Raw genomic sequence first — 25,642 nt, forward strand, 5'->3', positions numbered from 1 at the left:
CAGACTTCTGCAGTTTACACCAATTATCTGTTGGGAATGTGTTTCTCTTTTAGTGTATTAAGACCTTCCCTATTTAGATAGATTTCCCAAAACTGTGTTGTTGTTACTTCTTTTTTTAGATTGGCACTAAGATAGATGATGAAAGGCTCCTGAGACTGAATGAAACATTAGAGTTTGTGTTAACTGGGAAGATTCTCTCTATAGAATCCCTTTATAAAGCTTTCTCTGGAAGGCAGTAAATATTAACAGTGTTACTGTCTCGCCAGTGCAACACATGTAGTAGTCTGTTATTATGAGGCATCACCCAGAGTTGTTTGTCTCACGACCAAGAGAATTAAGGAACATGGACACAGAGGGTGAGGTTGGAGCAAAAGTTTAATAAGCAAAAGAATGAAAGTTGTCTGCCGCAGAGAGGGGGCCCAGAAGAGGGTTGCCATTTTTACAGTTCAATTCAAAGGCTTTTATAAGAAACCGATGATGGCTGGGCATATCATTTGCATAAGGTGCAAATTTCTGGTACCTCCACCCCGTCCTGCTAGTGTGCATGCAGGCCCTTAGCTTGAGTTACTCCATAATGCTTTGTTCCCTTTACTGCACATGTGTTAGAGGATGGAATTTTCCATTGTGGCCATGTCTGGGCAAGTCATCTGTATAATCTGTCTTATCTGTGTGGCTGTGAGCATGCCTTAGGCAAGCTTCCCTGTGCAAGTCCCCTTATCTGTGCCTACAGCCTGAAAAATCAGGCTTTTGTTTGAAAGGATTCAACCAAGTACCCACCATAGCTGCCTGCCTGACCATTTTCTTCCTTTTTCCTCTCTCAATAGGTTCATGATTTTACCAATTGCATTTAACATATCATGTCAGAATTTTTAAAAACATGAGACTAGTAAATGATGTGATTCAAAAGCAATTCAGATGAACTTCTAAGGAGCTGTAAGATACAAAAATAAAATTTCTCACAGCAATTTTTTCTTACACATCCTTCGTATGTTGGCCATAGACTTATTGTCCTTTCTCTCTTATCCCTGTTTCTGCTTTCTATCAGATCCCTTTAATTACTCTCCTGCTATAAAATTTTTGAGGCATTTTTCCTAAGTGTGGAAGAGAAAAGTTGCTTATCCTCTAAGAAAAAAGTTGGAGTGTGTCTGTGTGTGTGTTCCTATACTGAAATTTCCAGTTCTATCATATCATTCAGTTTGTCATTTTTGTCAAGTAGTGTATCATGCTATGATACTCTTTTCTCCCATTATAGGGGTTAACACATAAGAGGTCTGTTGTTATTGTTGTTGTTTCTTTGACAAGTAGTTTCTAAATTTATATTAGCATTTGCAGTTGCTGAATTTATATTAGCATTTGAAGGGGTCCAAAGTTTGCTTTTTAGACTTACTGGCAGGCCAAATGACTTAGTATTTTGAATGCTGTTTTGAAATTATTTGGAAATAATAGATTGCATTGAATACTTCAAATAAGCTTCCCTTTTAGGTTATCTTTCTTCCTTTTTTGAAAACCATCTTTATTGGACTTTCTGTTATATATTACAGTTACATAACCTGCTTTATTAACTTTTATCAATTTGTATATTTATTAGTGACTCTTTTATTCTCTCATCTCTTTTGTGTTATTCATCCACTGCAAACAACTAGAAAGGTACCTGTCCTGTTGATTCCTCTTTCAAAATATGGCTCACATGGTCTCTTTGTTACCATTTTCACTACAACTGATCTGTTTCAGACCCTGAGCATCCCTAAACCAGACCATTACATTAGTCTCCCACACATTGTTAAGACCTCTGGTCTTTCCCCCACTTCTTCATCTTGTTATAAACTAGTATTGCCAGATTTTCTTAGAATACCTCATTGACTTTCTGTTGTCTAAGCAGTGGTTTTTAGCATGTGGTCTGTGGAATGCTAGATCTCCAGGACCCCTTATCTGATGGTTTAAAACTATTTTTTATAATAGAACTATAAGACTAATTATAGTTATTCAGTCTTGGTTATATGGCAGACATTTTCTGGAAAAAGGAAGACATAAACTTATCATTTCAGGGAAACAACCAAGAGTATTTATTGCTAATGATGAAATTTAAGACTAAAAGCAAAAACTAGAATGTTAGAAAATTTGCATCTGCAACTTTGAGCTTGGCAGCTTCCCGGTAGTACTTGAAGTCTTTTCTGATGAGATCAAAACTTTTTTGAAGATTGATGAATGTGATATTATATAATGAAAAGTGTCAATATTTGGAATATCTGCAAATCTGAATGAACTGGTATTTTTAAAGTGATTGGTGCATGATGTTTATAAACTCACATAGATGGGGTGAAAGATCCACTCCAAGGACAAGGTGGACCAGTGGTTTTTGATGTAACAGAATATGAAAAGTTCATTGGTTTGGTTTCAGATTACACATTGCACACTAACTTTTGAAAAGCAACTGCTTGTCAGGTTGGGTATAGAATTAGCGAAGAATATTCATAGTTATTGGGAAATATTATTAAAACACTTTCCTTTTCCAACTACATATTTGTGAGTACAGATTTTCTTTATGTATATCAACCAGAAAAACACAAAGCAATAGACTGAATGTAGAAACAAATATAAAAACCTTGCTGTCTTCTATTCAGCCAGACTTTAAAGAGATTTGCAAAAATATAAAAGTGTCACCTTTAAAATTTTTTTTGAAAACAGTTACATTTCATTAAAAATGTGTTACGTATGTTAACATGCAATAGGAATGTTATTGTTAAATGAATTCATATTTTTAAATATCTCAGGTTTAATTTCTAATATGGTCAATATTGGTATAACCCATATAAACAAAAACTCTGAAGTCCTCAGTAATTTTAGAGTCTAAAGGAGTCCTGCAATGAAGAAATTGGAGAACTGCTGGTCTACGGAATAATACCCAGTTTTAAAGAAGTATTTACAAAGAGAGCCATTGACTTACCTCTGATTCTTTTAAATGTTTCTAAAATTATTTAATTTTTGTAATGAGGCCAGCATTCATTGTCCTTAGTATCCTCGTAGGAATGAACAGAGCAAATCCAAAATTGTTTCCAGTTTTGCTCTTAAGATTTTCCTACATGATTCTAAGTTAGTTATTCTTTTCTCTGGCAAATTTTAGATACTAAAAATAATTAGAAGTCAGAAATTAAAAGTAAGTCACTAGAGCAAAAAATAAAGATTGATAGGATTGGCAAGGTGAAATAGGGCAAAAATTTGAGCTTGTCCTAGTAATGCATATAGTCTCAGTCTACAGGCCTTGCTTACATGCTTTTAAACCTTCATTCAGCCCTGGAAATGAGGACATGATATAACTTAACCTATATAAATTAAATATAGGTTATTTTAAAAAATATCACTTTATTACTTAAAATGCCTTTCAGATAATAGAGAAGTACTGAAAAGAACAGAAACTATCACTTTTTTTTCTTATTTTTTTTTCCTTGGTATACATTCTTTAAAAAGGCCAAAAATGGGCATTAGAAAAAGAAGCTATAAAATCTATAGGATAGCTAATAAATCCCTCTGTTTAGACAGACAGAATTTTTTTTTGATATAGAAGTATTGCTCCCTATTTCATTGCCCTCTATTTCTTCTTATCTTTAGCACTAGAGGAGGGTGGTTCAGGGTTCCAGAATTTTTTTTTTTTTTTTTTTTTTTTGAGACATTGTCTTGTTTTCACAATACCATGAAGAAATTAGAAAAGGGATCAATTAGGATCTCACAGAAAAGAGAATTTAGATTTTCTTTAATTCAGTGTTGATACAGATTTATATTTTGTCAGGAAACCTGGGTTATGCTATTAATGCAGTATCCTATATTACAATTTTTATAGACAGGGTTTATCAGTGTCTTCTTGCTAAAGTTAATTTACAGTACAACTTATATAATAAAGCTAGTTATTTGAATGACCGTAAATTGTCTAATTTTGTCAAAGTTTCTAATTGTTTAGACCACAAAACTATTCATATTTCCACATAAAGTAGGTATATCTCTTTCTGTTGAAGTCATCTTGGTATTTGACTCTAAAAATAGACCTACGTGTGGTAAAATTGTAACCCATATTTTTGTCCAAATCATGTGAAGAAAATCAGTTTTGACATGGCTTTTACATGTAGGCAAGAATATGCTATATGTGTACAAAAGGATTCAGAGTCAGTTTCATTGAGCTTTTTTGTGATAATTTTGAGATTTTGAAGTCAAAAGAAAACTTTGGAAGAACTAAAGATGTAGTTCTAACATAAAATAATTTAAGATACTTAGACTACAAGGGGAGGGTTAAGGATAGGGGAGAGAGGGTTGGTGTGGATTGGAGATGCTACAGACGTAACATGTAATGCTGTGCATAGTGCAGAGGAGATACAAACAGAAAATAAGGGAAGAAAAGACAAAACAGTGAACTTCTAAGAATTAATAACATGTCTAAACATCCTAATAACACTGTTGGTTCTTGGACCTTGAATTATCTTTGGGAAGAGTTGATGAACCCCGAAACATGCCATGCAGTAAGTTTAGATAGCCTAAGAGAGGACAGGAAGTTAAACCAGAAGAAACAATGAAGACAACATTGAGCACATAAAGGGACTTATAAAGAGAGACCTACATGGTTCTACGAAGAGAAACATAGCAACTGACTTGTTGCTGACGTTCTACAGAGCTCCAGCTGTAATTATGCATATTTGGTTAATTATAGTATAAGACACCTAGGAAATTATTTGGCTTTCCTTGAAGTCAAACCAATGCCAGTAATATACCTATCATCCTGTGTCAAAAGACAAAAATTCTATAGAAAGCAATGATACTGAAAAATACTCATATAATAGATATAATGTGCTTTTTTATGATTTACGACTCCCCTGCCCTCCTAGGTGTTGGTTTTCTAATTATTTCAATTTGAGTTTTTCCTTTAGAATAATAACTAAGTAGTGATAATCCATGTTAAGTTGTCTTTATAGTATATTCCTGAGAAGAATTAGTTCTTCATGCCTGAAAAACTTTTAATATATTTCAAACTGTCATAAAAGCTTTATTTAATGGATCTGATGTGTACTTATACATTAAAATATGTGCCCAGTTCCAACAGCCCAAATGAGCAAACATATTGAAAATGACAAAGATGTTAGTAACCACTTGGTATTTTATAAGGAAATGAGACAGCTGGGAATTGCTGAGACATTTTGCTTTAATATTGGGTACCTCCACCTTTAAGAAACATCATGGTAATATATTTAGATCTTTCCTTAAGAAAATTATTTTCTATGTTTTTAAGATCTTGCTGGCCTCTAGTGGTAATATGATGCTGTTGTTTAAACATTTTCAATTCTTATGAGTGTAAAGCCATTTGGAAGGCCTAGTCTGCTGATAAATTTACTCTCAGAGTTCTGGGTTAACAGTGTTCTCAAAGTATACATGTAACATCATCTTTCTCCTAAAGACTAGGGAAGGTGTCTGAGTTACTGTGTCTCTGTACTTTGAATGATACTGGTTAAGCTCTGAAGCAACCTCTCATTATTATAGTTTATGTACAGTGGTAATTACTATGTAAAGTTTGCACTAACAGTTCTTCCCTCTTCTCTGAAGGTTGTAGGGCTATTTTTTCCTTATTCTGTATGTAACAGTTTTCATTTTCTTCAGAGGAAGCTTTAAATTTACCATTGAGATTCATGTTTAGGTTCACCTCTTTATTTGATTTGGAAGAATTTTACATTTGAAGTACTGGTTTACTAAGCAAGATAATGATTTGTCACTTTTTTTTCCCTTTTGTCATGCAGATGTGAAAGGGCCACCCACGCATCGTCTGTCTTGTGGTCAGTCACCCTACACAGATACAACAACATGGGAGCGGAAGTATTGCATCCTCACAGACAGCCAGTTGGTATTGCTCAACAAGGAGAAGGAGGTGAGGTGGATATTATTCAGGAAAGTTACTTTCCTTTTCTGAGTAAATTCCTGAAATCACCTAGTTTTTGTTTGCCTTTGGTAAGTTGTATTATAAAAATAAAGGCTTGATTAAGATATAGGTAAGTCTAAAAGGCTGCTAATGTCATAAAGATATGTTATCTTCATGAAGGAGTGGGTTTCACAAGATAGGGCTGGATTTTCACTAAGAAACAGTGGAAGAGACACTGAGTTTAACTGAGGAGTTTGGAATGGGAAGGGGTTGGATTGTATAGGCCTGGCCCTGAAAATGGTCTACAGGGGCCATTGGAAATTACATCAGTCTACTTCCTAGCAAAAACAAATGTCATTAATTGGATTAATTGAAAGAGTTTATCGAAGGGACTATTTGCAGAGTGTGGGTAGCATAAAGGACCTATCAAAGGATGAGGAAGCACCCACGAGCTAGCAATCGCAGAAAACAGTTATCACCCTAGGCTTCCAAGGCAAGGGAAGAAAGTGATGTTTCTGGAACCTAGAGAACTGTAGCTGCATAAGAGAGCTGCTTGACAGTTGCTGTGGTTATGCACAAAAGAACACAGTCTCTATCTATACCAAACAAAAATGGCCAGCAGGGAGGAAGTAAGACAGAATAAACACTCCAGCTCTTTTCTTCTGCCTTCTGATTTCTTGCCAGTGTTACCTGTTGGCTAAATCGAACTCAAAGGCAGAAAACGATTGCTTTTTGATGTATGCTGTAGAGGTCAGCTTCCTGAAACATGGCGAGGTCAAGAAGGGTAGAGAGTAGAATAGATCTGGCGAGGTAGACAGAATGTAACCATGACAGACGTCTAGTTCTAGGTGTACTTTCTGTTCTTCTAAATTAAAAAACTCTTATACTTATCACATGCTATTACTATTTTATTTCTCCAACTGTTACAGTTTACAAATCCTTCCACAGCCATCTCATTTATTTGCTTATTGGTGATTAATCAGATAATTGTTATCATTCAGATTTGGTGTGGTAAAACTACTCCATAAAATCATCATAATTCCCAATTTCCACCATTTAAAAAAATAAGTGAATATAATATTGACAAAGAAGAGGAATAATGAAAGGGAAGGAGAAGATGTGATTCAATGAAGGAGAAAGATTAATTGCCAAAACTATATAAATAACTAGAAAGATGTAGGTAGAATATCCATTTAGTAAGTTACCTTCCAGAAAGGTGAGTTCAAAAGAAGCAAAGAATAGGAAACACATTTCTTAATTCTCGTCTGTGGATCCCTACCTCCCCTTTCTTTTATCTTGCTCCTCCTTCCTTCCCTGTCCCTTCTCTTACCTGTCCCTTCTCTTTCTCAGCATTTTTTGATGTGGTAAAGATAATACCAATAAAACAATTTCAGTTTCTTCTTGTATTTTAATAGGCATTGCTTACTTTCTTTCTTTTTTTTTTTTTTTTTTTTTTTTTTTTGAGACGGAGTCTCGCTCTGTCGCCCAGGCTGGAGTGCAGTGGCCGGATCTCAGCTCACTGCAAGCTCCGCCTCCCGGGTTTACGCCATTCTCCTGTCTCAGCCTCCCGAGTAGCTGGGACTACAGGCGCCCGCCACCTCGCCCGGCTAGTTTTTTGTATTTTTTAGTAGAGACGGGGTTTCACCGTGTTCGCCAGGATGGTCTCGATCTCCTGACCTCGTGATCCGCCCGTCTCGGCCTCCCAAAGTGCTGGGATTACAGGCTTGAGCCACCGCGCCCGGCCAAGCATTGCTTACTTTCAAGGGCCTTGTTAATATGCCTCCATGTAGAACTTGCTTATTCTTTTTCTCTTGCCATTGAAAATATCTTTTACTTTTGTTATCTTCTCCCTACCTATAACCCTTTTTCAGTATTTTAATATTCTTAAACTTAATTTTATTAAAATAACTGAATAAAGGTCAGACTTTTCTAGAACAAGTTGTTTATGTTGCTGTGTTTATATTAAGTAGATACATAATAAAAATTGGTAAAGTAAATATTAGTATAGGACATTTCTAATTATCAAACTATTCAAAATCTTCATTTTAACCAAATGTACCGTCAGCAGTCTTTTCTCAGAGCTATTAATAAGGAGTAATATAAACAAATCGTTTGCCATCTTTTTGCCCTTACCTACATTTTATTCCGTTTAGTACTGTAAGAGATGAAATAGCTTTAAGTATAGATAGCAGAAAGTCAAGAAGCATGCCTTTTCCAGAACCAAGGTGCAAATTAATGAATTGAGTTACCTGCACTTGGGCCACCTTTTGTCTCATAAAATAACTGTCCATAATAAATAATTTTCTATAATAACATCTAATGTACTTTATCCCTTTTTATGCCAGTCATCATGAGTAACCCTAAACACCTGGGGAACCCTTATCTCCCACGCTGTATGTACTCTCCCTGTGGCTCTGTGTATTCTCTTCTTTGACACTGTCTTCCACTCATCCTTCCCCACCTCTTGAAATCCTTTCACTATATCCACTGCAATTCCAGGTTCATCATCAGCAAAACCAGCTGTTTCTTCCACCTCTTATCTGAAGGGATCCCTTAACTTCTTAGTCTTACAAGAACTGAGATCTTCCCTGAGGACACTACCTTCCATAAAGTTTTGTCAGTGGATGGCTGTTTTTCCTCGTACTATAATGTCTGTGATAGGTGCCTTACTCTTTCATGGCTGCTGTCTGTTCTCCCTTGTTTTCCCTTTAATCCAAACTTTGAGTCTCACATTGTAGTTATCTTTATTTATTTATTTATTTATTTATTTGAGATGGAGTCTCTTTCTTGTTGCTCAGGCTGGAGTGCAATGGTGCGATCTCGGCTCACTGCAACCTCCGCCTCCTGAGTTCAGGCGATTCTCCTGCCTCAGCCTCCCAAGTAGCTGTGATTACAGGCACCCACCACCATGCCCAGCTAGTTTTTTGTATTTTTAGTAGAGATGGGGTTTCACAATGTTGGCCAGGCTGGTCTCGAACTCCTGACCTCAGGTGATCCACCCGCCTCAGCTTCCCAAAGTGCTGGGATCACAGGTGTGAGCCTCCGAGCCTAGCTTTTTTTCTCATCTGAAAAAAATAAAGCCTGTATTAACCTCAGTTGTACCTCCAGATCCCATCCCTTTCTCTTCTCTCCTTTATAACAAAAATTGTCAAAACTTCTATGCTCATTGTCTTTAATTCCTGTTCTCCCTTAAATCTATTCCAATCAAACTCTTACCCACATCCCTGCCAGAATTGTGCTTCTTAAGCTCACTAGTGACCTTCCCAGTGTTAAATTCAGAGGTCAGTTCTCAGTTCTCATCTTAATCTGTTAATGGCATTTATTGCAGTTGATCACTCATTTCTTCTCCTAAAGTCACTTTTCTTATTTGGCTTCCATGACACTGTGCTCTTTCTCTTTCCTGCCTCTCTGGAAGTTTCTTTTGAGTCATCTTTACAGATTTCTCTTCTTCTCTCCAAATCTTCACATGGAAGTGGCATAGAGTTCAGTCCTGGGACCTTACTTCCTTAGGGATCTCATCCCATTTATCGTCTTGAGACTGTAAATGTCCTCTAATGCTGATGATTCCTAATTTGACATCTTAAAAATACATAGCACTGTTCTCTCTCTCTTAAAGAGATTGAGTCTCACTGTGTTGCCCAAGCTGGTCTGTAACTCTTGGGCTCAAGTGATCCTCCCACCTCAGCATCCCAAAGTGCTGGAATTACAGGCATGAGCCACTGCACCAGACCATCTCTCTTCTCTAGACTTGTATATCCATCTGTGCATTACACATCTCTACTTGGATATGTAAGAGTCATTTCCAACATGCCCCACACTTCAGCCCTAATCTTCACTTCATAACTTACCAGAGGTAAGTTATCTCCATTAATGGCAACTCCATCCTTCCAAGTTTCAAAGGCCAAAAGCTTCCCCAACTTGCTACTTTCCAAATGTACTGTCTTTGTCATTATTTCATGAGTACATCAGGCATGTTCCTCCCAAAGGCCTTAGTCTTGACTTTTTCTTTGCATGGAACATTCTTCCCTCTTATATTTGCATGGCTCATTTTCTCACCTCCTTCATCTCTTTGCTTACATACCGTATACTTAGTAAGGCCAACCCTCACTAACCTATTTTAAATCACTACTGCTGCCCACATCTCTATCCAGAACTTCTGGCCTAATTACCTGGCTCTAATATATGTTTTATAGTGCTTGCCACCTGCTAAAATGCCATATAATTTATTTATTATGTTTACTGTCCTTCATCTCCTACTGGAATATAAGCTTTGGAGCAAATATTTTGTCTATTTTGTTCAAGGATGTATCCACCAGTTCTTCAAACAGTTCCTGATGAAACATAGGAAACTCTCAATAAATATTTGTTGAATGAATGTTGCAAGAGCCAAATTATAAACTTTTATTTCTGAATGTCTATTTCCTTAATATAAGTTGAATAGAAGATATATTCTATCCTTTCTTTCTATATCTACCCAGAACATGCAGCTTAATTCTTTATTTTTCTAAAACTAATAGAAAGAGGAGAAAAATAATTGATGGGGTGCTTTTCCACAGTTGAATACATGATTCCATCTTTATTTATTGAGCACCTATCATTATGTGTAGTATTGTAGTCACAAAGATGCAGTTTTGTTGAGACATACTGAGGTAAAATAAAGTTAAAACCATTTGAAATTAGATAGCAGTGGTAATTGCACAACATTGTGAACGTACTAAATGCCGATGAATTATTCACTTTAAAATAGTAAATTTTATGTTATATAAATTTTGCTTCAGTAAGTTTATTTGTATTTTTTGTTTGTTTGTTTTTTGTTTTTGAGACAGAGTCTCACTGTGTCATCCAGGCTGGAGTGCAGTGGCGCAATCTTAGCTCACTGCAGGCTCCGCCACCTGGGTTCACTCCATTCTCCTGCCTCAGCCTCCCTAGTAGCTGGGACTACAGGCGCCTGCCACCACACTTGGCTAATTTTTTTGTGTTTTTAGTAGAGATGGGGTTTCACCATGTTAGCCAGGATGGTCTTGATCTCCTGACCTTGTGATCCACCCACCTAGGCCTCCCAAAGTGCTGGGATTATAGGTGTGAGCCACCACACCCAGCCAAGTTATTTTTTAATTGTAATATAACCATAAGAGATTAACTGAGATATGGCCTAGGATGGATTATAGTATGGAGTGGATAATGCCAATAAAAGTGTTTTACAGAGAAATTTATGCTTGGGCTGTATCTTAAGGGACAAATAAGGGCTCATGAGGAGAAAAAGAAAGAGTGTGTATAATGATACCAAGTCAAGAAACATATGTCTCTTTGGCAAACTGCAAAACATTCAGAGTTCATGAAACATAGTTTGCAAGAGGAAAAGTGATAGTTAGCAGGAGCTAGGTAATGAAGAACCTTGAAGGCTATGATGAGGAATTTGGATTTTATTCCGGAAATGATCTGGACCAGGGAAAGGGTATTTAGCAAGGTAATAACATCATCAGATTTGCTTCTTAGAGAAGTAACTCTGTTGATTATATGGAAAATGAAGTGAAAGGGTTTAGAACCAAATAGATGAGTTACAAGATTATTGCAGTAGACCAGATGACGAATAATGAAGGGATAAATTTACAAAACAGTTTACAAAAACAGTTTAATGCCCTCAGACAGGTGTTTATGTTCTGCCATTATTATATTGGGAAAATTGAATTAAATCTCTAGGAAAAGAAAATGTGAAGCCATTGCTTTACATTGCTTACTTGAATAAGTTTAACTTTCTGTTAATTTCATTACATGAAAAGATTATAAATCCATTTTTTGTGTAGGGACCAGAATATGCTGTCACCCTTCTACCTTTCACCCACACTTAAGAATTATAAAGAATGTGGGATGGGCGTGGTGGCTCACGCCTGTAATCCCAGCACTTTGGGAGGCTAAGGCAGGCAGATCATGAGGTCAGGAGTTTGAGACCAGCCTGACCAATATGGTGATACCCTTTCTCTACTAAAAATACAAAAATTAGCTGGGCGTGGTGTCGGGTGCCTGTAATCCCAGCTACTCGGGAGGCTGAGGCAGGAGAAATCCTTTGAACTCAGGAGGTGGAGGTTGCAGTGAGTTGAGATCGCACCATTGTACTCCATCCTGGGCAACTGGGTGAGACTTTGTCTCAAAAAAAATAAATAAATAAATAAAGAATTTAACTCTTATCCTTGGATTTTTGCATTGAATAATTTAGAATTTCTTAAAATGAGTTTAAGGAATTTCCTGCTAAAATTACCTAAAAAGGTGATTTTAAACTTTAATCAAATCATCATGAGGGTGTTTATTGCTGTGTTAAAAAGATTAATTAAAAGAATTCTGTAAGGATTTAAACTGATCCTTAGCCAGGCACTGCTGGAATGTGGGAGGATTATATTAGTCTAGTATCACTTATGTATTAAGTCAGTGTGTGGGATCTTTTAATGCTTTCTCTTAACTCTACATGTTTCTTGTCAGAACTGAGGAAAAGTCTATTTGAGGAGCATACATGGGAAGAGTGTTAAATATTCCAATTACCAATCTGGGAATGTAGCAGAAGGGTAGATTGAGGCAGAATGCTGAAAGAGAAGCTTGCTGGGAGTGTCACCTTGAGAAATAACTTATTGGTTCAGTAAACTGCTTCATGCAAATTGTGCCAAATAGATATTGCTTATGTGCTATGAAATATACTTCCTTGCCTGGGTGCCAGGAAAGGCCCTAACTGGCTTGATACCAACCCAGTTTAAAGAGGGCACAGGAGATCATTTGACTTTCATTTTGCTTGCAAGAGATGAGACCAAGTAAACTTGAGATTAAGGAGTTGAGGGAAATGATAGAGAAGACAAACATGAACCCCTCTGAGGTACAGCCATTATAAAAAATACAAAAGAAACCTGAATTTATGAGTTTATTTCTTTTGCCAATAACAGTCTATTAGGCAGGGTACATTTGACTCCATTTTTCTTAATGCAAACTCTACTTTCTGTATTTGGAATGTTTAAGGCTGGATTCTAGTGTATAGGCAGCAGGGCATTTAAAATGATACTTTTAAATATTTTAAAACATTTTTCTTTTGAAAGTGTTTACACTCAGGTATGTTGAAAATATCAGTTTTTGTGCAAATAGCTAAAAATTAACTGTTGTTTATTCTGGGGTAAGCTACCTATGACATATTTCATTCAGAACCACTTTTAAATTATTCAATAGATATATAATATGCCCTTATATGTTATTCACTATGTTAGGAGCTACAAAGAACAAGACAGATCTTCTTTCCTCTTTCTCCCCGTAACAAAGTTAGTGGTAAAAATAAGACAATTTTAAAGTGACATTTGATAAATAACACAAGTAAATGGATAGAATAAGAGAAAGAAATCCATTTATTATAAAAAGAACCTTGGCCTAACTAAATATGTCATTAAGATGCCATTAAGATGCCACTGGCAATGGGGAATTACCAAAGGAAAGCTTAATAAAAGAAGCAATTTGATCAGTTAGGTGTTATAAATATTAATCTGTAGGATGTATTGGAAGAGTAAGACACAGGAAAGAGAACAATTAGGAGTCTGCCATTCCTCAGATCTAAAAGCTTGAGTGTCTTCTCAGTGCTCCCCATGCATGGTCTGGTATTTCAGCCCTCCTAACATGTTCATAATATATTTTGGTGTTCTATCCCTTTTCTCCTTCTTAAGAGGCTCTAGCCAAATTGGCCTACTCCCTATTCCAAAACAAAACAAAAAAGTCATATACTTACCAATTTCTTGGCTGATGTTATGCTTTTTCCTTTGCCTAAAATGGCCCCCATCTCTACCTCTCATTGATTTACTTGTGAACTTTTTTAAGGTTTGGGGATTTACTGGTAAAGTACAAGCGGTTAACTTACATGGAATTAGTTGCATAAATGAATAATTATAATTTAACACAATAAGTGTAATGACAGAGAAAGATGTATTACTGGAGAACTAAATGGAAGTGTACCTTAACCTTCCCTTAGGGGACTGATAGAGGAGGAAGATTCCTGGGAAAGGCAATGCCTATCCTAAGCCTCAGGATGAACAGGAGTTTACCTTACAGATGTAGAATAGAAAAGAAAGAGGGAAAGCATTTCAGGATAAGAGAACAAACTGAGCCATGGCACTGAACTACAAAATAGGGAATGTACTAAAAAACTGCAAGCAATTTGGTATTTCTAGAGTGAAGTCTAAAACTGAGCACAAAGACAAAGACAGTGGCCGGATGTAGAAAATCTGGTGTACTATATTAGGGAGCTTCCACTTTATAGGATAGTAGTTTTTAAGCCCTTTTTTAAACAGAAGGATACTTTCTTTGTAGAAAAGCTTATACAGAAGCCCTGTATAACAGATATACTGAAAATGATGTTCAGGTTGAAGCAGAGATACTCCCCCCAACTCCCACATACTTCCATACACAAACACACCACCACTTCTTTGAAAACCACTACTAGAGGCAAAGAACTGCTGAAGGGCTTTAAACCTCAGAATGACATGATCATATTTGCGTTTTGGAACTATTATGATAACTATGTAAAGGATAGGTTTAAGGGGCAGAAGGTCCCAGGCAGATACCAGTGAAGAAACTCTTGCAGGAGTTTGGTTAAGAGATAAATAGAGGCTTTTGGAACCAGCTATGACAGAATGACTGGTACAAAACTGGCCCTCCCACTGTAAAAAACAAAAAATAGGACACCACCCCCTCTTTATCTATCGATTGATCCATCCATCCATCCATCGAAAGAGAGCATGTGTGTGCAAGCACAGCTATTTTCAGGCATTGGACAATAGGCAGCCACTGTGGTGGTCACCATTGCCCAAGTGTCTGCTGCGTACTATTTCCCAGCTGTGGTGCTGTAATCTGGAGGCCAGGTCAGCCAGAGTACAGTAGACTCACTGAGCTGAGGAGGCACAGAACAGAATTTTGCATCTGAAAGGGCTGGAACCTGCTGGGTAGGATACCAGTCTTTGGCCAAGGGCTGGAGTACACATATCCAGGGAAAGACTACATAGGCTTTCCAGAGAGAAACTGAAGTATTGAAAACAGAATAAAGATACTAGTGGTCATGCTGAGCAATGACAGAGATCTGACCCTGCCAGTGAGAAATCTGTTTAAAACCTGACCACTCCAGGAATCCAGCTGAGATACCGGAAAAATCATATCTCAAAGTTGTGGAAATTGAGGTTTATTAAAGCCAAATGATTTATTTATACCTTCACACTTAGTACTGGTAGCCAGGGACTAATAAGTGAATAATTAGAATTGGAGATACAGAGTATAGATCAGTGGTTCTCAACTTTACATGTCTAGAATGTCTGGAGTGGTCTAAGCATTGGCATTTTTTTTTCTCCTAAAAAAAAAAAAAAATGAAAACAGGATACATGTGCTTAGAATGTGCAGGTTTGTTACATAGGTACATGTGTGCCATGGTGGTTTGCTGCACCTATTGACCCGTCCTCTAAGTTCCCTCTCCTCACTCCTCACCCCCCAACAGGCTGTGGTGTCTGTTGTTCACCGCTCTGTGTCCGTCATTGTTCAACTCCCATTTATGAGTGAGAACAGCACTGGTATTTTTTAAAGTTCCTATAGGTAATTATAAGTTGCAGCTGAGGTTGAGAACATCTGTTATACATGACGCTTTGAGATACTTATCCATGACAGGAAGGAGAGAAAACAACACCTTAAGGCAGTGGTTCGCAACCTTAGTGAGCATCAGAATCAGTTGGAGGCTTGTTAAAAGACAGATTGCCCAGCTCTACCCTGAGTTTCTGATGCAGTAGGTCTGGGGTGGGGACTGAGAATGTGGTTTTCTAACAAGTTCCTGGGTTATGCTGTTGCTGCTGGTACCTAGACCACTTGTTTTGAGAACCAGTGCCTTAAGGAAATAAGAAAGTTGAGGAATTTTTCTTTAAAGTACTGAAACATCCTCTTAAGCACATAGTAGTCCTGAGCATCTTTTTAGCATTCTTTTTTTTTTTTTTTTTTGAGACGGAATCTCGCTCTGTCACCCAGGCTGGAGTGCAGTGGCCAGATCTCAGCTCACTGCAAGCTCCGTCTCCCGGGTTCACGCCATTCTCCTGCCTCAGCCTCCCGAGTAGCTGGGACTACAGGCGCCGCCACCTCGCCCGGCTAGTTTTTTGTATTTTTAGTAGAGATGGGGTTTCACCGTGTTAGCCAGGATGGTCTCGATCTCCTGACCTCGTGATCCGCCCGTCTCGGCCTCCCAAAGTGCTGGGATTACAGGCTTGAGCCACCGCGAAATGAGAGCTTGCTGACGCTAGTTAGCATAATCTTGATTTCTTGTACTTGACTATTTGTTTAATCTGTATGAGTTCAGATTGAAATCAACATTAATTTCCATACAATTCTAAACAATATGAAAGGCAGTTTTACAGAAAATAAGTGTGTGTGTGTATGTGTGTATAAAATATGTGCCACATTGCTTTTTGATTTTCATGAACGGTTTGGAATTAACAAAGAGGACAGGGAGCCAGAGATCTAGTTTGGCTTTGTTATTAACACATCTTAGATACCTGAGATGTCATTTACTCGTTTTATACTTTCTTCCTCTAAAATAGAATGAAATTAAAGTGCTCGATTTTGTTTGTTTGTTTTTGAGAGACAGGGTCTCACTCTGTCACGCAGGCTGGAGTACAGTGATGTGTTCATAGCTTGTGGCAGCCTTTGATTCCTGTGCCTAAGTGATCCTCTTGCCTCAGCCTCCCGAGTAGCTGGGACTACAGGTGCATGCCACTACAACTGGCTAATTTTTTTTTTTATTTTTTTTAGAGATGGGGATCTCACTTTGTTGCCCAGAGTCTTGAACTTTTGGCCTCAAGAGATTCTCCCACCTCAGCCTCCCAAAGTGCTGGGATTACAGGTGGGAGCCCCACTGTACCTGGCCTTGATTTTTTTTTTTTTTTTAAGACAGAGTTTTGCTCTTGTTGCCCAGGCGGGAGTACGGTGGCGCAGTCTCAGCTCATTGTATCCTCCACCTCCCAGGTTCAAGCAGTTCTCCTGCCTCAGCCTCCCAAGTAGCTGGGATTACAGGCATGCACCACCATACCCAACTGATTTTTTTTGTATTTAGTAGAGACGGGGTTTCACCATGTTGGTCAGGCTGGTCTTGAACTCTTGACCTGAGGTGATCCACCCACCTCAGCCTCCCAAAGTACTGGGAGGCTGAGGCAGGAGAATCGCTTGAACTCGGGAGGCAGAGGTTGCAGTGAGCTGAGATCGCGCCATTGCACTCCAGCCTGAGCAACAACAGCAAGACTCCATCTCAAAAAAAAAAAAAAAAAATTCTTAGGAAATACAGTTTAGGCCGGAAGTGGTGGCTCACGCCTGTGGTCCCAGCACTTTGGGAGACCGAGGCAGGTGGATCACAAGGTCAGGAGATCGAGACCATCCTGGCTAACACAGTGAAACCCTGTCTCTACTAAAAAATACAAAAAATTAGCCGGGCATGGTGGCAGGCGCCTGTAGTCCCAACTACTCGGGAGGCTGAGGCAGGAGAATGGCGTGAACCCGGGAGGTGGAGCTTGCAGTGAGCCGAGATCACACCACTGCACTCCAGCCTGGGCGACACAGCGAGACCCTGTCTCAGAAAAAAAAAAAATGCAGTTTAGAATAAAGGTTACATTATGTTCTTTGTATCCTGAATGAGGAATAAAATGCCCTAACCTTTAAGAGTGATACTTTGAATACAACCTTTTATCATATTTTAAGTTTTAATACTGGGAAATAAAGTGTCTACATTACAACTTTGAGAAAATAATTGAATGAATTTTAGGCCCAAATAAAAGTTTGCTATATTGTATTTATTCTCTCCTTTGATATAGCAGAGACAAAGTATGTCCTCATAGAAGTCATTTTTACTTTTTCTGGATATGGCCTTCATAAATTTGCATAGAAAAAATGTTTTCTCCTAAAACACCATAAGAAACTACTACTTTTTTTCTGCATGGTTTAGGCCTTTATTATTTAAGATAATAGGCATTTTTAGAACTGTTATCAAATAGTTATGTTTATTTAGATCCAACTATTTCTTCAAAGAACCAGACTATTTTTTCCAAATTTACTCTCATTCTTCTGACTTTTAAGGCAGATACAGGATACGTTTTGCCTTTTTTAATAGGAGATAGTCATTTAAACCTATCAGTGATACTCTTTTAATTATTTAAGTAGAGATAATAAAATTTCCATCCTGTAAGGGACAGATGACTTAGATTACTGTTTGTGAAGTTTTGTATTACAGAGTACTTTTGGAAGAGTTCATGTCTTTACTGATGCTATTTTTTGACCTTGGCTTATTTTTGTAATTTTATATTTCTTCTGCCCTTCAATTTCTCAATGTGCAAAGAATAACCATAGTTATGGTAATAAGGAAATGGGAGAATTGGGGGTCCTATAAGGAGTATGAAAATTTTAAACGCTTATGGAGGCATTAGGAATTTGCTCCTCAGATTCTCAGTAACAGAGAGAGAGTTTTCCTTGCCATCATCTCCTTGACCCGAGTCATAGGAGTTGGATTATGGAAGCAAAGCAGAAGGCATGTACACTTAAGCCTATACCTGTCCTACTTTTGCTGGATCCATTGATGTGATACGTGTCCATTATAATCATTTGGAGAAATAAATCATTCATTCCCCATCTCTTAAAAGGAGATAATAATAATGTCTCCTTCATAATGTCACACACATAAATTCATTAGACCTGCACATGTAATAACTCAGTGTTTCATTATTGAAATGTATTGAAAACAGTATTAGAGCCATAATAAATTAGGAATTGTGATTAATTATGACATACTTTTACAATTCTTAATTCTGATAAAAGCTACTAGTAAAATTTCATTACTGAATACTTAGCATTACCAGAAAAAGAAAAACCCAAAAACCAAAAAAAACACAACTTTGAACCATCCCATTACTCTACAATGATAACCTGCTTTGTAAGTTTTAAAATAGTTGTTGGCATTAGAGTTTTTTTTTGTTACTATTCATAGTTCTCATTCCACATATGCAAATAACCACTTGATATGTTTCTGAAATTATGTCAGAAAAAATGTTTATTAGGATTATAAAAACAATCTTACCTTTGGAAGAAAGTCTTTCATTTTATGTTGGTATCTATACAAGTTTCCACTGAAAATGTGATTTATTAACTATGTATAAGTGCTCAATTCTAAAATTGAAGGAAATTTGGGTGATTTTACTACCTTTAATGAAATCTTTTAAGATAATTTTGAGACACAGCAACATGGCACATGTATACATATGTAACAAACCTGTATGTTGTGCACATGTACCCTAGAACTTAAAGTATAATAAAAATAAAAGAAAAAAAGGTAATTTTGAGGCTAAATCTTTCTGATCAACTTTTATTTCCATTTATTTTATTAAACATTAGGCAAAATTGGAACTTGTGAACTAGTTTCTGATATAGAAGGACCTTTTATTTGTGTGGGTGTTTTGTTTTGTGAGCTCCAGGAGCAAGTACACACCTGGATATGACTTGTACATACTTCATGTTTGCTAATTTACATACTCACCTTTCCTGATTTTTCAGTTTTCTTTTTCTTTCTTTCTTTTTTTTTTTTTTTTTTTTTTTTTTTTTGAGATGGAGTCTTGCTGTGTCGCTAGGCTGGAGTGCAGTGGTGCGATCTCGGCTTACTGCAGCCTCTGCCTCCCAGGTTCAAGCAATTCTTCTGCCTCAGCCTCCCAAGTAGCTGGGACTGAAGGTGGGCGTCACCACGCCCGGCTAATTTTTGTATTTTTAGCAGAGACAGGGTTTCACCATGTTGGCCAGGATGATTTCGATCTTTTGACCTCGTTATCCGCCCACTTTGGCCTCCCAAAGTGCTGGGATTACAGGCGTGAGCCACCGCACTCGGCCCAGTTTTCTTTTTAAAGGAAAGCTTCCTGTGAAGGGGTTGGTAATACCTTACCATTGTATATACTTTATTTCTATATTTCTCTTACCTTACTCTTTGTTACACACTTCTGTCTTCATTAACTAAAACTATTATTCAATCAGAAGGTAGTTATGGTGAGTTCACTGTTAAGTTTCATCTTTTGCTTTTGATTAACTAGATACCTGTGGAAGGGGGACAGGAGCAGCAGACAGATTCCACCAAAGGGCGATGCCTGAGGAGAACTGTCAGCGTCCCTTCCGAGGGTCAGTTTCCTGAGTACCCACCAGAGGGCGCCACTAAACTGGGTAAGCTACTGTGAAAAGGAAATAAATTCCTAGCCTTTATCCCTTAATGTATAGACTTGTTACTGAGTAAAACAGAACATCCTGCATTTCCTGTTAAGTGCATTGAAATCAATGGCTCATTAAGCGAGAGTTAGAGGTCATTAGAAAGTTCTGTTCTTTATAACCAACTGATAGCAAAGTTATTTTAAGGAGGTAGACTTTGTGTGAGCACTAGTAAGCTTGCTGTTCAGTCCTAGGCAGATGGGATAATGTGTTGCTTCTGGGTTTATTGCTCAGCTGTAGATTTTGAGAGAGTATTTGGTGATCTTGTTGAAGCACTGAGGTTCATAAGGGAGCAGTATGTGTTGGAACTTAATTTTAAGTGGTTTAGATGTATCTTGTTCAGATAGCTACTGGTGTTATCTTGTACAATGTAATATTAGATCAGGCTAATTCAACTAATTTAATCTTGCATGTCTCGCAAAAGTCATATGCTGGACTATGGTTGGAGTGGGTGACAAAAGGGAGAAACCCTACTTCCATTTTTCCAGTAAGGTTACCAAAGAAACCTTACTTTCATTGTTATATACTAAAGGAGTTAATGTCAATATGAAAGCAGCTAATTCTTCCCTCATTCCCTATCAAATGTACTCTGTTAACTGTTTTCATTTTTAATAATGGATACTTAAATAATCAGGCTGGTCAGGTAATTTTAAAAGAACATAATTAAGATTAAATAGAATAATGAAGGAATTTGAAAGGTAGGAATTGTTTTGGTGCTTTATATTGTTGTGTTATTATTTGCTTAGTGAACCTTAGACTTTTGACATTTGATAAGTAGGTAGAATCATATATTGTCTCTATGGTGATCAATATGGATAATTCTATAATTTTGGTTATGTTTTCTAAAATCAGGGTTTGGTTTGGGATTTTGGAGGGAGTTGCCTTTTTCTTCATTTTTAAGTGGAAGCCAGAACTTTTGGCTGGAATTTGAATCCTTTTGAGCAGAATTTGAATCTTATTTTTCTTTTTATTGTGTAATAGTTGTTGCTTTCCTAGAAATTAGTTGAGTTAGCAAGCACTTTTTTCCAAGGACCCACCTTGGAGAAGTCAGATTTTTCTCTCATCTTATTTCCACTGTACTTCTTTAACATGTGTTGAAACCAATTTATGTGTGGGCCTAAATTCTACTAAAAACTTGTCTGGGTGTAACCATTTTATAGCCTGTTTATATTTCACATGCAACCTCTTTGTAAATTGAACTGGCTTAGAGTCACCTTCTTTCTTTTTTTTTTTTTTTTTTTTTTTTTTTATTATACTTTAAGTTCTAGGGTACATGTGCATAACGTGCAGGTTTGTTACATATGTATACTTATGCCATGTTGGTGTGCTGCACCCATCAACTCGTCAGCACCCATCAATTCATCATTTATATCATGTATAACTCCCCAATGCAATCCCTCCCTCCTCCCCCCTCCCCCCTCCCCATGATAGGCCCCAGTGCTTTCTTTCAGTTCCTTTGCTTTCATTATTTGCAGTGATACGTTGACTATTGTCTTTTTTTCTTTTTTTTTTTTTTTTTTTTTGAGATGGAGTCTTGCTCCGTTGCTCAGGCTGGAGTGCAATGGCGTGATCTCGGCTCACTGCAGCCTCCATCTACTTGGTTCAAGCAATTCTCCTGCCTCAGCCTCCCGAGTAGCTGGGATTACAGGCATGCACCGTCATGCCTGGGTAATTTTTGTATATTTAATAGAGACGGGGTTTCACCATGTTTGCCAGGCTGGTTTCGAGCTCCCGACCACTGATGATTTGTCTGCCTTGGCTTCCCAAAGTGCTGGGAATAAAGCGTGAGCCACCGCGCCCAGCCTGACTATTGTCTTTACCGGTTCTCTAGGAACCTTTCGATCTTCAATCTTTGACCCATAAAAGTCAATAGATTTTGAGGAAGTACAACTATAGTCTCAAGAATTACTACAATGTTATAGAAGAAAGAACTATATAGGAAATTGTTAAATATCTACAGTGTTCAAGGTACTGGCTCCAAAGACAAATTAAGATAAGGTGACAGAGGTGTCTGGTCTAGAGCCAGTCCTTATCTTTTGTGCTTAACAAGAAGTCCATTAGCCATTCTGACTCATGACAGTCCATGATTGTTTTCAGAGCAAATGTCCTAAATTCGCACTAAAAGCTATCGTCATAAATACTATAGGGAAAAACACTACTTCTAGAGCCATTCTTGCTTATATGCCAGTCTAATCTTGAATTAGATAATTGTTCTGTTTTTTTATTGTTATCTCCAAGTGATTTGTCTTTAGCCAAAATTTCTGCTGTCAAGTATTTCATTGAGTAATTGCTGTATATGTAACATGCTATGCCAGTCGCTAAGAGTGAAAAGACTTCTGCTCTTAGAACATTTTTTATGTAGTTAGCAAGATAGGATGAATACACATAGAAACTAGAATGTAAGTTAGTGTACAAAAAATGATTGTATTTCTGTATACTAGCAATAAACAGGAAATGAAAAAATTTAAATATCCTGTTTATTATAGCATCATAACAAATTCCTAGGGGAAAAGATCTAATAAGAGATGTGAAAGACTTCTACATAGAGAACTTTAAAATATAAAAGAAAAAAAGATTTAAATAAATTGAGGACTATATGACCATGATGATGGTTTAGAGGACTTAATATAATGTCAGTTGTCTTTAAGATCAAAATTTCAATGAATTTCAAAATTTCTGTACCCCAACCTTGCCACCACATACACATACAAAATTGGCAAGTTGATTCTAAAATTCATCTCAAAATGCCATAGACCAAGTATAGCCACGGTAGAAGAAAACAAGGTGAGAAGACTTAATCTACTAGTATCAAGATCTATTTAAAAAGTATAATAGGCCAGGCATAGTGGCTCACGCCTGTAATCCCAGCACTTTGGGAGGCCAAGGTGGGCAAATCACGAGGTCAGGAGTTCAAGACCAGCCTGGTCAATATGGTGAAACCTTGTCTCTACTAAAAATACAAAAAATTAGCTGGGCGTGGTGGCGGGTGCTTGTAGTCCCAGCTACTCAGGAGGCTGAGGCAGGAGAGTGGCATGAACCCAGGAGGCGGAGCTTGTAGTGAGCCGAGATCGCGCCACTGCACTCCAGCCTGAGAGACTCTCTTTCAAAATAAAAAATAAAATAAAATAAAACTTGTAGAAATAATGTAGGATATTTTCATGATCTTGGATAAAGAAAGATTTCTTAAGTCAGGAGTGTCCAATCTTTTGGCTTCCAGGGCCACATCAGAAGACGAATTGTCTTGGGTCACACCCAAAATGCACTAACACTAACAATAGCTGATGAGCTAAAAAAAAAAAAAAAAAAAAAAAAAAGTTTGTGCAAAAATCTCATAATGTTTTAAGAAAGTTTAAGAATTTGTGTTCAGGCCGGGCGCGGTGGCTCAAGCCTGTAATCCCAGCACTTTGGGAGGCCGAGATGGGCGGATCATGAGGTCAGGAGATCGAGACCATCCTGGCTAACACTGTGAAACCCCGTCTCTACTAAAAAATACAAATAACTAGCCGAGCGAGGTGGCGGGCGCCTGTAGTCCCAGCTACTCGGGAGGCTGAGGCAGGAGAATGGCGTGAACCCGGGAGGCAGAGCTTGCAGTGAGCTGAGATCTGGCCACTGCACTCCAGCCCCGGCGACAGAGTGAGACTCCGTCTCAAAAAAAAAAAAAAAAAAAAAGAATTTGTGTTGGACTGCATTCAAAATCATCGTGGGCTGCAGGCAGCCCATGGACCGTGGCTTGGACAAATTTGTCTTAAACAAAACAAAAAGCACTATTCATAATGGAAATAATTGATACATTGGACTATATTAAGATTAAGAATTAGGCCTTGCGCGGTGGCTCAAGCCTGTAATCCCAGCACTTTGGGAGGCCGAGATGGGCGGATCACGAGGTCAGGAGATCGAGACCATCCTGGCTAACACGGTGAAACCCCGTCTCTACTAAAAAATACAAAAAACTAGCCGGGCGAGGTGGTGGGCGCCTGTAGTCCCAGCTACTCGGGAGGCTGAGGCAGGAGAATGGCGTGAACCCGGGAGGCGGAGCTTGCAGTGAGCTGAGATCCAGCCACTGCACTCCAGCCCCGGCGACAGAGTGAGACTCCGTCTCTACTAAAAAAAAAAAAAAAAAAAAAGAAGATTAAGAATTCTATCAATCAATACATCATTAAGAGAGTGAAAAGGCAAACCACAGAGGAGAATAATGTATTTGCAACACCTGTAATGAACAAAGGGCTTTTATCTAGTATATATAAATGCTTCCTCATAGAAAATGAGCAAGAGGCTTGAACAGATATTTTAACGAACAGTTCACTGAAGAACAGACACAAAATAGTACGTACTGTCTGATTCCATTTATATAAAGTTCCAAAACAGTTAAAACTAATCTATGGTATTAGATATTAGGATGGTGGTTACTTTTGGGGAGGAGGCACGAATAGTGATTGGGAGGAATATAAAGGTGGGTTCTGGAGTGCCAGTAGTGTTCTATTAGTTGACTTGGATAGGAATTACACAGATGTGTTCACTTTGTGATAATTCATTGAGCATATGTGTGTTACACTTAAAGAAAATTTTAAAAAGATGAAGAAAAACAAGCTAAATTGTGCTGTCACATACATGGTCTATACTATTACAAGGTACATAGTAAGGATGATTAAGAACTGTATAGCCAACTCTGTTGTATGCTACCAAAAGAGCCACTAAGATGAGGACTAACGAAAATAATTAGGCCAGGTATGATGGCTCACACCTATAATCCCAGCACTTTGGGAGGCTGAAGCCAGAGGATCACTTAAATCTAGGAGTATGAGACCAGCCTAGACAACATAGTGAGACCCTATCTCTACAAAATAAAAAAATTAACCAGGTATGGTGGCACACATCTGTAATCTCAGCTACTCTGAAGGCTGATGTGGGAGGATCTCTTGAGCCTGGGAGGTTGAGCCTACAGTGAGCTGAGATCACACCACTGCACTCTAGCCTAGGCAACAGAGTGAGACCTTGTCTCAAAAATAAAACAAAACAAAAACCACACATTTGATTTAGTGACATTAAGGTTCTTGGTAAGATTAGGAACTGCAGTTTTAATGGTATGTGGCAGCAGAAGCCCTACCGAAATGGGTTTCGAAGACGGTGTGATAAGGAAATCAAAACAGCAAATGAAGACAGTTCTTTTTAAATGTTTGCCTATAGAAAAACTGAAAGCCTTTCCTCTTAGATCTGGAATATGACAAGGATGCACACTTTTACCACTCTTATTCATTATAGTACTGGAAGTCCTAGCTAGAGCAATCAGACAAGAGAAGGATATAAAGGGCAACCAAATTAGAAAGGAAGAAGCCAACTTATCCTTGTTTGCAGATGATAAGATCTTGTATTTGGAAAAACCTAAAGACTCCACCAAAAAACTATTAGGACTGATAAACAAAATCAGTAAAGTTGCAGGATACAAAATCAGCATACAAAAATCAGTGGCATTTCTGTATGTTA

At 37.8% G+C, this 25,642-nt stretch overlaps 1 protein-coding gene across 2 annotated transcripts in view; it reads left to right on the forward strand.

Annotated features, from left to right (window-relative positions):
* RASAL2 (RAS protein activator like 2) overlaps window positions 1-25,642 on the forward strand; it is a 393,164-nt gene that overhangs the window by 200,720 nt on the left and 166,802 nt on the right. For both annotated transcript variants that reach the window (XM_010375694.2, XM_010375695.2), the window contains exons 2-3: window positions 5,772-5,899; window positions 19,993-20,119. In XM_010375694.2, coding sequence (XP_010373996.1) covers window positions 5,772-5,899; window positions 19,993-20,119 — 255 coding nt within the window. The remainder of the gene's footprint in view (window positions 1-5,771; window positions 5,900-19,992; window positions 20,120-25,642) is intronic.

Source organism: Rhinopithecus roxellana, chromosome 8 (genome assembly GCF_007565055.1).
Source record: "Rhinopithecus roxellana isolate Shanxi Qingling chromosome 8, ASM756505v1, whole genome shotgun sequence".
Taxonomy (NCBI): Eukaryota; Metazoa; Chordata; class Mammalia; order Primates; family Cercopithecidae; genus Rhinopithecus; species Rhinopithecus roxellana.